Source organism: Chroicocephalus ridibundus, chromosome 7 (genome assembly GCF_963924245.1).
Source record: "Chroicocephalus ridibundus chromosome 7, bChrRid1.1, whole genome shotgun sequence".
NCBI classification, from domain to species: domain Eukaryota; kingdom Metazoa; phylum Chordata; class Aves; order Charadriiformes; family Laridae; genus Chroicocephalus; species Chroicocephalus ridibundus.
In genome coordinates, this window is record NC_086290.1 from 5,252,474 (window position 1) to 5,265,804 (window position 13,331).

Here is a 13,331-nt window from a genome sequence, read left to right on the forward strand (position 1 = left end):
GGCACACTGCTCGCTCATGGATAATTTGCTGTCTACTAGGACCCCCAGGTCCTTCTCCTCAGAGCTGCTTCCCAGCATGTCCGCCCCTAACATATACTGGTGCTTAGTAGTGACTGTGATAGCAAGAACTTACCATCAGCAACAAACAGCTGTGAAAATAAACGGAAAGCGAGGGGAAGGATGGCTTAAAGCAAGTGGGCAAGAAGAGACAGTATGTCATGAATGTCTCTAAGAAGCTCCTGACTCAAAGATATGTGGGAATGGGCCAGAAGTAAAGGACAGCAGGCTGTGGACTTACCAAGAAAGGAACTGGGAGCAAAATAAATGATCTAGCTTGCCCACAGCAATGGTGAAGATAAAACAGATTTAACCAAGGGAGACCAAGGAAAAAGAAATATATGAAGTTGTATGCCCTGGTGAGACCATCTTCTCCTGGCTGAGCGCTGGAGATATGAAGGTTGAGCTGGGAGAAAGAGGGGGTATGAGGACCAGAAACCCTATGAACAAGCGGAAATGAAAAAACATGAGAGGTAACCCAAGCAGAAAAGAAAACCCATACAAAATCCCTCTGGTGCAGGTGCACACACACAGAAAACCAACTTTGCAAGTAATAAAGAGGCTGAATTATTTCCTTAACCTGGGTAACGACCTTCCAATTACCTTTAAAAATGCTTATGGTTTGAATCAGGTGCTGGCTGTGATACGAATCACAATATGAGCTGTATGCGTGATCCCAGGGCTGCGGCTAAAGCCAAGAGACGTATTCAGTCAGGACAGGGACACGAATAGCTCTGGGAGACATGCAGTGCAGGAGACCCCACCTGAACCGGCAAGTGACAATTACAGGAATATACTCCAGGAGACATAAACAGGGGGAAAAAAGGTAACTGTATTAATGGCACAACAGCATAATGTCTATTGCTGGTACTTTCAGCTTAGAGTAATTTCAAGGCATACCGTGATCTCGAAGCACATTCAATAAGGAAAAATTAGAAACAGTTCCCCACTGTGGGCTAATGAACTAATACAAAAGCATGAGCAAATCTCATTTTTAAATGACACGTGTAGACTAGAGCTTTAATTGAGAATCTTAAAAGGCAAGCTTCACAGAAAGTACCAAAAGTGGGAATCTGAAGTAGAAAAAATAAAAAATGATCAAATACTGAAAGTGAGTCAACATCTAGCAGGAAATCCCAAATGCAAAATTGCATTAGTTCCAGCACATTTCTGCACAGAGGTAAGCGAGCTCTTAGTGGAAACGGCAGAAGATTTACCTGAATGTTTTTTGTTGAAAATAAACTTTTTCCTCCCTAAGAGAGAAAGGTTCTGTGAGGTGGATACGGAAATGTACAGATTAAATATAAGACAGGAGATAATGCCTCTGTTTGTGACTAATGAAAAAGGCAGACAAAGAAGATTTTCTCTCCATCTCGTTAAAGGTGTGTGACACTAGCTTGAGCGTTGCCTCCCTGGAAGTTCATTCAGCCTTCTCTTATTGGGAAAAATCAAGACACAGCCAAGTGCTTTCAAAACTGCCTGTCTCAAAGCGGAGAACTGAGGCACAAAGAGCAGGCACCTAACAACACGCGTCCTTTGAAGCGGGGGGAAAAAAAAATCACAGCAACCATACGGACTCCAAGGAGAGCCCCAGGATCTCTTCCTTGCTAGTTAAAGGAGATGCAAGAGTTGCCCCCAGGCTACACTCACCTTTCCATCAGGCTAAGCTGGTTGGGTTCCTTTCATGTGTTGAAGCAGTTGTCTCTTACACCATCTGATGAGAAAAGCTAGAGGCGGCAGATGGGAAACCGCATCCATAAGGAACAAAGCCACCTCCCTCTCGTTTTTGAGGCTGGGAGTGGGAAAAGGCCGTGGCAGAGCAGACTAAGTACTGTATTGTCCCATCAGCACGGTCCAGAAGGAGAGATGCATGAAAAATCTGAATCTGCTCTGATGCAACACAAAGTCAGTAGTTTAGTGAGTGACGACTGAAGAACAAACACCATTAAAGACCTATTGCAAGAATTTGACCATCCTCAGCCTTAAAATAAAAACTATTTTTAGAAAAGGTTGTGACAAGCATAATGCTTTAAATTATATTTCTTCATATTGTTGGTGGAGTTTTAGACAAAAGAAAGAGCAAGTTGTTGGGCAAAGATTTAAATATACATAAAACCTCCAAATCTTTACCCAAGATGTCTTCAGATGCCCGCAGCCAAACACACCTATGCTATAAATACTATTTTGGAGAAGATATGACTCATAGAAGCTAAGTGCTTTTGTTTACTTGTTTATCTCCGCTTACCCCAGCATTATGATGCCTTGATAACAGGCATGAAAATTAGGAATCAGTCCAGCACCATGCTTTTTAAAAACACTACTGTATATATTTGAGAAATTTGACAGGAACCATGTCTCTGGTTTTCCACATGCTCCGTTTTAAGGCTGGGGTGTTCAAAACTAGGAGTTAAGTGTCTAGGTAGCATGGGAGTACACACAGGGAATGAAAACAGCACATTACTTTCACACTCACTCCAACTATCCGACAGGTGACGCAGACTTGATATACAGCACATTTACCCATACACAGTCCCACCAGTTTACAAGTAGACATACGGCTCCTCTCTCAAAGACCTTAAAATCCCACCAGGGCAAAGATGACAAAACATGGGGGAAAACCTTCGGGGAGGAAAGAATGAGAAGGTTATTTGTAATGAGAAAAGCAGCAAGATTGCTTGAAGATAAAGCTTAATTACAAGGAAGGATTTGAAGGAATAGAGGGAGAAAATGCGTGACAGAGAACAAGGAGACAAATCATGGGAGCCGCATAAAAGGCTGAAGTACAGAGATGAAGAAACGAGAATGGGAATAGATGATGTGAATGCACATTAACCACTCTCTTTTTTTTTCTCCCAGACTCACTCCAAAGTTAAAAAATGCTCTTGGATATTTGCCATTCAGTTGGTGAATCCGAGAACACACCCCTGCAGGCCCATCATGGGTCTAGATTGGCCTAATAAATCACTTGTCCCAAGACAACGCAATTAAGCCTAATTAGCTGAGGCCTTTATTCCTAAACAGTCTCTTCCCAAGGGAGGTTTTAACTTTTGGTTTCTAAATTAGCCCAAGGATCTAAAGTGTCCTCATCTCCTTGGCAAAGAAACAGTTCATTTCTACCTTAGTACGGGATACTTTATGCACTGAGGGGACACGTGTTGCGCTCCACGAATAGTTTATCCATACATCAGTCCACAATTTGAGTCCACTAGGACCAGTGACAGGCCCTTCTGCAAACAGTAGCACATACGCTTCCTCCGTGAGCACTGACTTTCCACCAGTGCAGCTCCCTGGAAGTCTCTACACCGCTTCTCCAGATCCTCTCCTTGGCCGAGCCAGGGTGCTCTCTTCTGCTAAAACTTTTGGTAGCGCGGAGATACTCAGAGCTGATAGACTCCAAGGGTCAAGTGAGACTTGGACCATCTTAGTCTATTATTCCTAGAAGCGTTTTAAACAAGAACTGCTTACGTTCTTTCCAATCAAGTAGATATAAAACAACCTTCCCAATCTTTTTATGACTGTCCTTTGCTCCCAACTCACATTGCTCCAAAGCCACTTTATTTTCAGCACTTTCAGCGGAGCTTCAGCTATTTAGTTTGGGGATTACGTGTCTCCGATTCAACAAGGAATAATGTGGTATCTCCTCATAGATCAAGAAAATAAGTAGAGAAAGACTCAGCTGGAGCTACCAACCCTGGAAAGGATTGAGCAACCTCTTGCAAAACAAAGTTAACTGGGCAGAGAGGGCCTGTACTGGAGCAGGGTGGGGACACGGAGCACCTGGGAAAAATGGGAAGGGGGAGATGTATGGAGCTGGAATAGCATATTATTGTTTCTCGCATGCCAGGGTAAAAGTTCACATACCAAAAGGCTGTGCAGGTCCCTGTAACAAAACAGCAAGAAGCTACTTGTGCTCTGGCATTTTCACTGGAATCAAGACACCAAAAAGGAAAGTGATCTAACAGAAAGGGTTGATATCTCAGGTCTGTCTATGAATAAATTGTCTGAATATAACTTGTGTTTCTCAAAGCTAATACGAAATAGTTACCTTTTGGTTTCTTCTTCTTTGATACTTTTTTTTTTTTTTTTTTAAATCCTATAGTAAAAGCCGACATGCTTTTTGGACATCAGTTGCTTCCTGCACATACAGCATTTCTTCACATCACACAAACTTTTTATTTTTAAACTACCTGCTGCCAGCCTGGGCTAAAGTTAAGTCTTGATAAATCCTTTCATTTTAAACACTAGACTGTGTACAATTTTCATTTAATCCTCTGCCAAGGCTTATTATTATTCTCCTGGCTGCTTTACATACATTTATTTCCCTTTCATCTTTTTAAATTGTGCCTTAATTTTTCTTACAGGGATTTGACTAGGACTTTTTTTTTTTTCCTTCCCCTATCTCAGGACTCGGCGCGTTTGTCCTCTCCTGTCCCTTATGCCAGCTGACAGCAGAGCTGCACTCACTGCACATTTACAGCTGCAGGTACTCTGCTGTGAACACCTGACTTCTGTACCTACTACCCCAGGTGCTCACAAACATTCACATTTCATTGTAAGCTAACTCGCGTTGGTAGATTTTTAGTTATCCTTCTTTTTCTAAACAGAGAAATTGAGACACAGGGGAAGAAAAGAAAGAAAAATAAAAACAAAACACAAAACTTCTGTGGAGCCCAACAAGCTAGTCAAGCAAAATTTCAATATTAGTAGGTCACCTTAATTCTTTCTGTGTCTTGGAAACCTCCCCTCCACAAAATAAATGCATTTATGTGGAAACCTGGTGGCACAGGGTCAGTCTGCATTGACCAAACAGCTTCTATAGTCTTTCATAGCTCTGCTCCGTCCAGGCCTTTTTTTATTTGCAACCTTCCATAGAGAAACCACTCTAGCACAATTAGCCAAGAATATATTGCATTGAGATATATGGAGCAGGTATTAAAAAAGCTATTCAAGTATTAAAAGAGACTTCAAAGGAGGTGAGATCATGAGAGAACAGGAATATATCAGACCCATATATGTCAGACTGATTCAGTTTTACTGCCCTAGGAAGAAAGATAGAGGACTAGCAAAGGACTACCCAACAGGCTCGGTCCAGGTGTTAATTAGGATGGTTACAACATGTAACTTCTAGACCCATGGCCCTTGCAGTGAATTAGAGAACTACCCCTAGCTAAGCCAGGGAGTGTGGGACGGTGTTTGCAGTGACACAAAACAAGGGGACATACAACTCTGTATTGTCCGTAGCCTCCATCTTCCAACCTTCTGTGAGACCTAAGGATCAAACTTTGCCCTTGGGCATAAATCTTTTTTTCCAGGTTGGTGAATTACCAGCTTTTAAAACTCTTGTGGGAAGCTTGCACACCCATAAAGACTGGCGTTGCCTTTTGTCTGCTGGGATGTGACGTGGTATTACTGAATAACAGCGGGTTTGGGTCGCACACGTCAGCAGTTGGGCTGCCACAACCTCGGTCTGCAGGCTCGAAGCAGAAAGCAGTTTCAGCACGGCCCGAGCTCCTGGTCGTAAGACTATTAAATAAATTACTAACTCTTTCTCAAGTTGCATTTTAAAAGAAAGCAGCAGCGAATAAGCGTTTCGTTGTCCAGGGAGCAAGCCCTGGATGGAGCAGCTGGAGGGGAACCGTCTGACACCGCGCACAGTTACGATGCGAGCCCCTGTTTGCTTACGCTGCTCTTGCTAGCAAGACTTGGCATAGACGAAAACATACTTGTGAAATTAATAGAGGTTAAAACAAAACACCTAAATGCCTTTGGTGGTGGGCAGTAGCTGGGCTTAAAATTTTGGATTGAGCTGTTTAATTTTCCATAAGTCAGTCCTTTTTGCCCCAGCCTCAGTCAGCAACAGGCAAAGGCACTTGGCAAACCTTCTGGGTCCGCCTCTCTGAATTATGGTCAGAACACACATTTTTATACTAAAATACAATACATTATTTTGATATAAAAATAACTACCTAGTCAATAGCTTGCAGAAAATATGAAGGATGAGACAAATTAAAGCAATCTATATCGGTGGGTAAAGTGACTTGCGTAATATTGGCCGTGACTTAAAAACAATATTTCAGACAGTTTAAATGACAAAAGGATATCGGCTGGATCGGAATTTAACTACCTGCTTATGTGTGTGCTGAGATGCAAAGAAACAGTCTTTGGTGCTTCTGTTTTTGAATGAAGTTGTCTGGCCACTGGGTGTCATCCTTGATTCAGATGACAGCCGAAGACTTTTTAGATACAACATAAAACCTGCAACTTCCAGAGCAGTTAAATTCCACTCTATTTGATTGTACAACATACAGCAAATTGCTCTGCATTTAAATCAGCTATAAAATTGAATACTTTGACATAGACAAATTCTCCTTTGTCTCACTGCCTTATTTGGAGACCTGAAATGGCTGGTAGATGTGGAAAAGAAAGAAAAGTAATGCAACTGGGGCATATTAACTACAAACAATTTGATGAGCGATTATCAAATCTCAAGAAATATGAAATAACTATGATTAAATAATGCAAAGGGTCTATGCAGGAAGTTTGGAATTATATCCTTAATTGGGCCCCAGGCTAAAAAAGCCTACTTCATATAGGCAATTGTACTTAAGATATTCAGTATCCAGATTCAGTACACAAGTTAATGACTATGTATGAAGAAGCTGGTTCAGGAAAAACTAATTTAAGCTCTTACCTTCAATACCCAGCTAGTACCCTCACAGAAGTTTCAAAATTTCATCAGGGAGGAAAAAAGACTTAAAGTCCTTGAGATTTTATTCATTCCTCCTATTGCTATTCTGTGATTTCTAGCCGGCTCACATCTTTTTTTCACTGCTCAGCATCCTCCCAGCTCCCCACAGCCAGGGCCCAGAGATTTGGCCATAGGAGCAATGCCTGTGCCCGGCTAACAGGGAAGCAGAAAAACAAAATAAAAAACAAACAAACAAAAAAACCAACTTTCCAGAAGTAATATCCAGATACTTGGAATATTTTGCCAGTGTTCACATGTGAGGATCGAATCCACTCACAACGGGTCATATGTCATCCTAATGAGTTTTCTGATATGGGTGATGGAGAAGAACTTATCAGCGTTATTTTGTTATCTCCTGGGAGTCTAGACAGTCTGAAACCAGCACATAGTGCAGCGGAGCTGCTTATTATAATATTATTTCTCTCTGAAACCTGATTTAGTTTGCCCTCTTCAAGCTAAAATAAAAGTAACTGCCAGCAATTTCTCCAGGCATTATAGCCCGAAATAAATGTTTACATTTGCAGTGCATTAAAAGTATTAATCCTACTGTTCTTAATATACATACATAGAATACAGTAATATAACATTTGAAATAACAGGTATTTTTTTTAATGCAGCTAACCTCAGTTGATAGCACAGCTTTTCATGGATTATAGAGTCTTTGAGAACACAGATCTCCATGTAATTCTTCCTAGCTTTACCAGTGGATATAATTTTAATGAAAACATGCCAGTATTAAAGAGCTATTAGACACAGAGTTGAAATTGTCTTTGATTTTGTTCACCAACCAAAGACTTCAATGATTTTTTTAAAAAAAATCCATTTTTAGAGGAAGACATTAAATATTCTCCGTACATTAAACAGTCTCATAAGCATGATTTAGGTTACTTGTTTTTAATATTATAAGCATTCTTTTTTATGATTATATTTAGTTTAGAACTGATATCAGACTTCAAGGAGGAAATGCATTTAAGATATAAGCATGTACCTTAACAATTTCAACATTTACTCAAATTAACATAAAACAACCCATCCAAGGTAAAAAGATAACCAAATTATCTAAACTTGTACTACCCTTTTCATTGATGCAATAAGTCAGTAACAAATATTAATTAGCCCAATAAGGTGTTTTTGAAGCAGGGAATTTCTTCCGCATCTATACATGTATACATAGACACACATGTCTATAAACTAAGACTAGGAATCTACACATTTTCTCACTTTCAGATCTCAACCCAAAGGGAAGATATTTTCCCATGTAAACTTCACAGCACCTTTTATTTGGGTATAGAAATATACTTACGCTGGTTTAATACTCTGGGAATGCTTCTCATGAATGTAGGCACCAGCGAGGCCTCCTGCTCCAGAATTTAAATACTGCAAACAATAAATCAACATGTACAAGTCGTGCTCATTATCTGTAAAGTATCGCTTTCCTTCCCTCACCCTGCTCTATAAAACAGACCAATATTAACATTTCTAGTGGTTTCTAACTGGAGATCTTAGCATTTTTTTGCAAAGTGCTGGTGCAAGTAAAAGCAGATATATTTTTTCAGATTAGTTCTAAAAATATCTTTCTTGGCTTACATATGATATTGAAAGTCTAACAGACAAAAGGCTAGAAAATTGAATTACGGCTGAAACAGTCCCATGTCATAATACATATAGCAAAGTCATCAAACAATTAATCTGACTATGCCTGTCGTTTCTCAGTCTCAACAGAAGTCAAAGGAACTAAAGATACCTTGTTCTACAATCTGAAATTATTTAAGTTTAGGCAAGAATATTCCCTTATTTAGGGACCACTTAAGAAAATCCTATAGCTGCAGGACCTTCTTGGTGTGGGAAGAGAAGAGCCTCTAATGCTGTGACCACTGAGCTCCGTGTGCTTTGGAGCAGATGATTAACCACCACTAGCATCCCTTTCACATCCACGAGGTCATTGCCACTATTATCTTTTGGAACTTAGCGTGACAAAACCACCACTAAAGTCAGTGTTCATCTCCTCGTTGTAGCTGGTAAAGAGATTCTGCCAAGTCTTGATCAGTTCAGGTGCAGTTCTTATTCATCTGACCTGTTTGCTGACCCATCATATAAGTGACGTAATGGAAAATAGTCTCAAACAATGAATCTATTTTACCTTGTAGGAGCACCAGCAGGCAAAATCTACTCCCCAGTCATGCAAATGAAGCTCTACATTCCCAACAGCATGAGCCAGGTCAAATCCAACAAAGCAACCCTGCAGGAAAGAGATAATTAATATACTGCTTATCAAGATAGTCATCACCACAAAAATTATGTCGAAAAAAACATCTTTAGAGCTTTATTTGCTCTCTATATAGGCAGGCTATCAAGTCCCATCTGTTTGGAGTTATTACCAGAAATAAGTTCTCTATACCATAGGTACGTGTAGAAATCATGAATTGTTTTGTGGGCTTGTCTTCGAGGATGCTTGTGTATGTTTTAGATTCCTAAGCTTTTTCTCATGCAGTAAAGTGGAATCACTTGAAATAAGTATTCAGAATGAATGCATAATTTCAAGCTGTTGTATGGCATGACAAGCTCTAGGCAGAGACAAAATAGTAACATACATAATGATGCCAGTCACTCATGGACAATTACAGTGACCTATAAGCTTGTACTTAAGGTCTCCCTGATATTTAAACTGTGAAGGTTTTGCTCTTTGGAAATCCAAACGGGTGAGATCGCAGCCTACGCACCACCTTGATCTTTAAGGACTTGTGTACTTGTCCCTAAAAAGTTACAAAAACAGTCTGTCATTTCTCTGTGAAAAGCGTAGCATTTGTCATAATCGTAATCTGCATAGGGCACTGGGGAAAAACAAAACAAAAACAAATATATAAGGACCACAGATGTATAGATCAAAAAGTAGCAGTTTTACACACAAAATAACCACTGGATGGCAGCATTTTTAAACAAAAAAGTTCTCCCAAGCTTTGCTATTTATTTAAACACAGAGAAATAAAACTTCCTTTTGTGCCTGGACTACAAATTAAATGCTATTTTGCATTTTGCTTTTAAAACAAGCAGCATGGTAGGAATAAGAGTGAGAGCACAGGCTTCAGAAAAATCAACGTCCAATAAGAAAACAAAGGATTTTTTAAAGAATCTCTTGCTGTTTCTTGCATGAAGGGAACCTTAGCTAAATTATTTAAAGAGTACTTTGGTATATTTAATCTTCTGTATAAACCAGATAACAATTTGAATGAAGGAGCATTTTAAGAAGATGTGACACACTAATTCTAATGGAGGCGTTAGGGAAGTTATCAGCTTGAGAAGTTGCTCCAAAACGATGGGAAGAAAACTCAACTGCCGTGGCATCTGCACGATCTGAACATTTGCTCTTAAACAGAACCAAATTTCCAACAAACAGCCTAGCCTTCACACTCTTGGTGGCTCGTCTTCACAGGGACGCTCAGAAAGGAGTTGAGACAAATCAACCGAAATGGTGAAGCTCACGCAGAGAAGCTGAAGCACACTGAATGCCCCTGGGAACCCTCTCACTCAGAGACCAAATGGCCTTGGTTCAGAGAAATAAGCTACAGCAAACTAAAGCAAATCTGCTATTGAACGAAAAGGTTTTCACAGGGTTTTTAAGGCATTAACTTCAAAACTTCAGCTGACTGGATTTACACGTTTACAGACATCCCTTCACGCATACGTCCCACACAAACTTTTTTGAAGAACTTCTACGACAGATTCATTGGAAATGAGGAATAATACAATATGCTGAGAGTCGTGCAGAATACATGTGTCTGACAGTACACGAACAAAATTAAAACAAACAAACAAAAAAACCCAATAGTTGCTCATTAAAAAAAAAAGAAAGCCTGTAAGAAATATAATTCTATGGTAAGTCCTGTCTTAAAATCAGTTGTCCTTTCCCTGGCAATAAGTGATAAACTCTCTGAAAAAATATGTCCAAGCTCAAGAAGCCAAGTCACAAGAAGGCAGTAGGTGCGAGGTAGGACAAGAGTACTCAGGACACCAGCAGGTTGGATGCCCTTTCAGTCACAGTATTATAATGATGCTCCATAGCCATATCTATGCCTGTAACCTCAACACACACAAACTTTCCTGGGCACTGACTGGAATAGATCAGCTTGCACCCATGCCCTGGGCTTGTAGCCCGCAAACAGGATGGCCACCGACATGCCACCCAAGGGTCATCTTCCTGAACTGCTTTAACTGCTCCCCCATGCTTTGAATTTGGTTGGTAAATCCTACTGGGCGCTATTTAACTCACTAATGAGGAATGGCCTGAAAAAATCTGGGTTCAGTGCTGGCAGGTTTCCCGCATCATCTCGGAAACACCCACTCGTACTGTTTCCTTCGAGTCGTCATCTGCAAGATGGGTGGTGCTGGTTTGCTTTGCCGGGGGAGGCGTCTGGCACTCAAGTCGCACAAACAGCAAATGTTTAGCCACACAGATTGCACGGGGAAAAAGTAAAACAAACTGAAACAGCTCTCCCTGCACAAGCCACGCAGAACTAGGACTGCGTGGGAACGTCGCTTCCCCGAACCAGGGGCAAAACAGAGCTCTCCATCTGCTCTGGGCGAGGAGGAGGACGTGTGCTCTCTCCCCTGCCTCTTCCGTTTTATTCTAACATCTAAAAGTCATTTCTGCAAAGTGTCTGGGTAGCTGCTGATAACCAGCAGGTAACAACTCAGCATGGACAATGACATTTGGAGAGAGGGAGAGAAATGACAGCTTCACACCAGCAAAGCTGGGACATTTAGAAAGAGAGACAGGAAAAGAAATGAAGATGAAGGATCTTAAAGCTCTTCCTACTGGGACTCAAGAGATTAAAATACTTTACATACGGTACAGAGTCAGTGGAAAGTACAATATAACTTATGAAATGAAAATTGTATTTGAAAGGTAGCGTCGCCTAAAAGTCAGCCATTTCTTCGCGTGTAGAAGAATAAAACAACTCAACCCCCTCCCATCCTCTAGAGCAAGCTCCAGAGTATGAAACAAGGAAAGCTGTTACAACCTCTTCAGCCTGCTGATGAGTCTCTTGCACAATACGTAGTAATTTTGATTTATCTGAGAGACCTAAGATGGAAAAATAGCCTGAGGTAATTTTTCAAGCTTAATTTAGTTCATTTAATATTTAATGACTTAATGAAGCTGTCTATGTGCAGAGCTTTCACTCTGGGAGGAATCTTAACATACGTAGAGAACTTAGGAAATTGGCTTAAAAAATGTAAAAGGAAATCAGTAACTTAATTCATAAATGATTGACCTCAAGAATCCTAGGACATTTTCCAGACCTCCTGAGCTCACAGCTCAAACCTCTAGCCAAAACTTGATAGGGCACAACGCTGCAGGATTTTATTTCGATTGTACATTAAAAGAATTATTAAGACCATCTGTATAGGACTTTTCTCTCTGCAATACTGGCTGACAAGTGATTTCTTCCTCCTTTTCTCAAATGACATTTCCACCTTGTATTTTCCCATTCTGACTTTCTTGCTTGTCAGCTCTCCCCAACCTATCTTCTGTTCAGGAGCATGGGGTCATTCACCACCCTTCATCACCAGGAAGGGGAGCCTTGCAGTTTTGCTATGAATGTGACTTGTCAGGTTCATCCTCTTTTATATACATTTTAAAGGACTTTCAGCCTTTCTGTGATAATGTGTTATGAATAAGACAATCCTGGTTTCATCAGGTCCAGAAGCTCTTCAAGGAGATGTGGTTTTTAAGCCCAAGCACTTACTGTCCTGAAAGCTTGTCAGCCTGGGGACGGGGACTGGTTGGATGCCACCAAACAGAAATTAAGCCCATACACGTTACATAGATGCTAATGACTCTGGTTCAGCAGTTGTTTTCTTGTTCTCCTCTAACCCAATGGCAGCTCCCAATGTCAGCTCTGACCTGGGAACACAGGAGAGGAGCCAATTGCTTTTGAAGATCCAGCATTTTGGGCTTTTTGGTAAACAGAAGCCTTGAGACCAAGAGAAGCAACAGGATACAGGACTACCTCTTATCGATATTAAGGTAGCAAGCTCTTCACGAATCACAGATTTCGTAGCTGTTCAAGCAAATATTTGCCATATGCAGATGTTTAAGTGTAGTGTAACAGTATAGTACATCCTGGTTATGTATAAGCGTATAAACATGACTTAACCCACGGGGCAGAATCCATAAGGAAGTTGATCTGAGTGTACCTGACAGTAGGGAAATAGAAACAGGGCTGGCTGATGCTTTTCAAGCCTTATGGGTACCCAAGCAGTTCTTCAGGTTGAATTACTTCTTCTTTTTAAATACACTAATGACATTTCAAGTCACGAATCTATCTGAATCTACCCGAATCCCAGTCCTATGTGCTCTAACCACAGAGATGCTGGTATTTTATTCCCCCCCCCCCGCCCCGTTTGCAAAGATTTTTGGAAGAAAAGATTCAATTCTACGTTATGGCCTCTCTAACAGGCATTCAGGTAGAAAGAAGCCTTTGACATCTACCTGTTCCTGCCGGAGTAGTGAACTGCTGTCAGAAAT

The 13,331-nt window shown here is 40.7% G+C and overlaps 1 protein-coding gene across 4 annotated transcripts in view; it reads right to left on the minus strand.

Moving 5' to 3' along the window:
• Nucleotides 1-13,331, minus strand: part of KYNU (kynureninase) — a 66,854-nt gene that overhangs the window by 20,448 nt on the left and 33,075 nt on the right. For all 4 annotated transcript variants that reach the window (XM_063342058.1, XM_063342057.1, XM_063342056.1 and 1 more), the window contains 2 exons: nucleotides 8,946-9,044; nucleotides 8,109-8,182 (listed from right to left, as the gene is read on the minus strand). In XM_063342058.1, coding sequence (XP_063198128.1) covers nucleotides 8,109-8,182; nucleotides 8,946-9,044 — 173 coding nt within the window. The remainder of the gene's footprint in view (nucleotides 1-8,108; nucleotides 8,183-8,945; nucleotides 9,045-13,331) is intronic.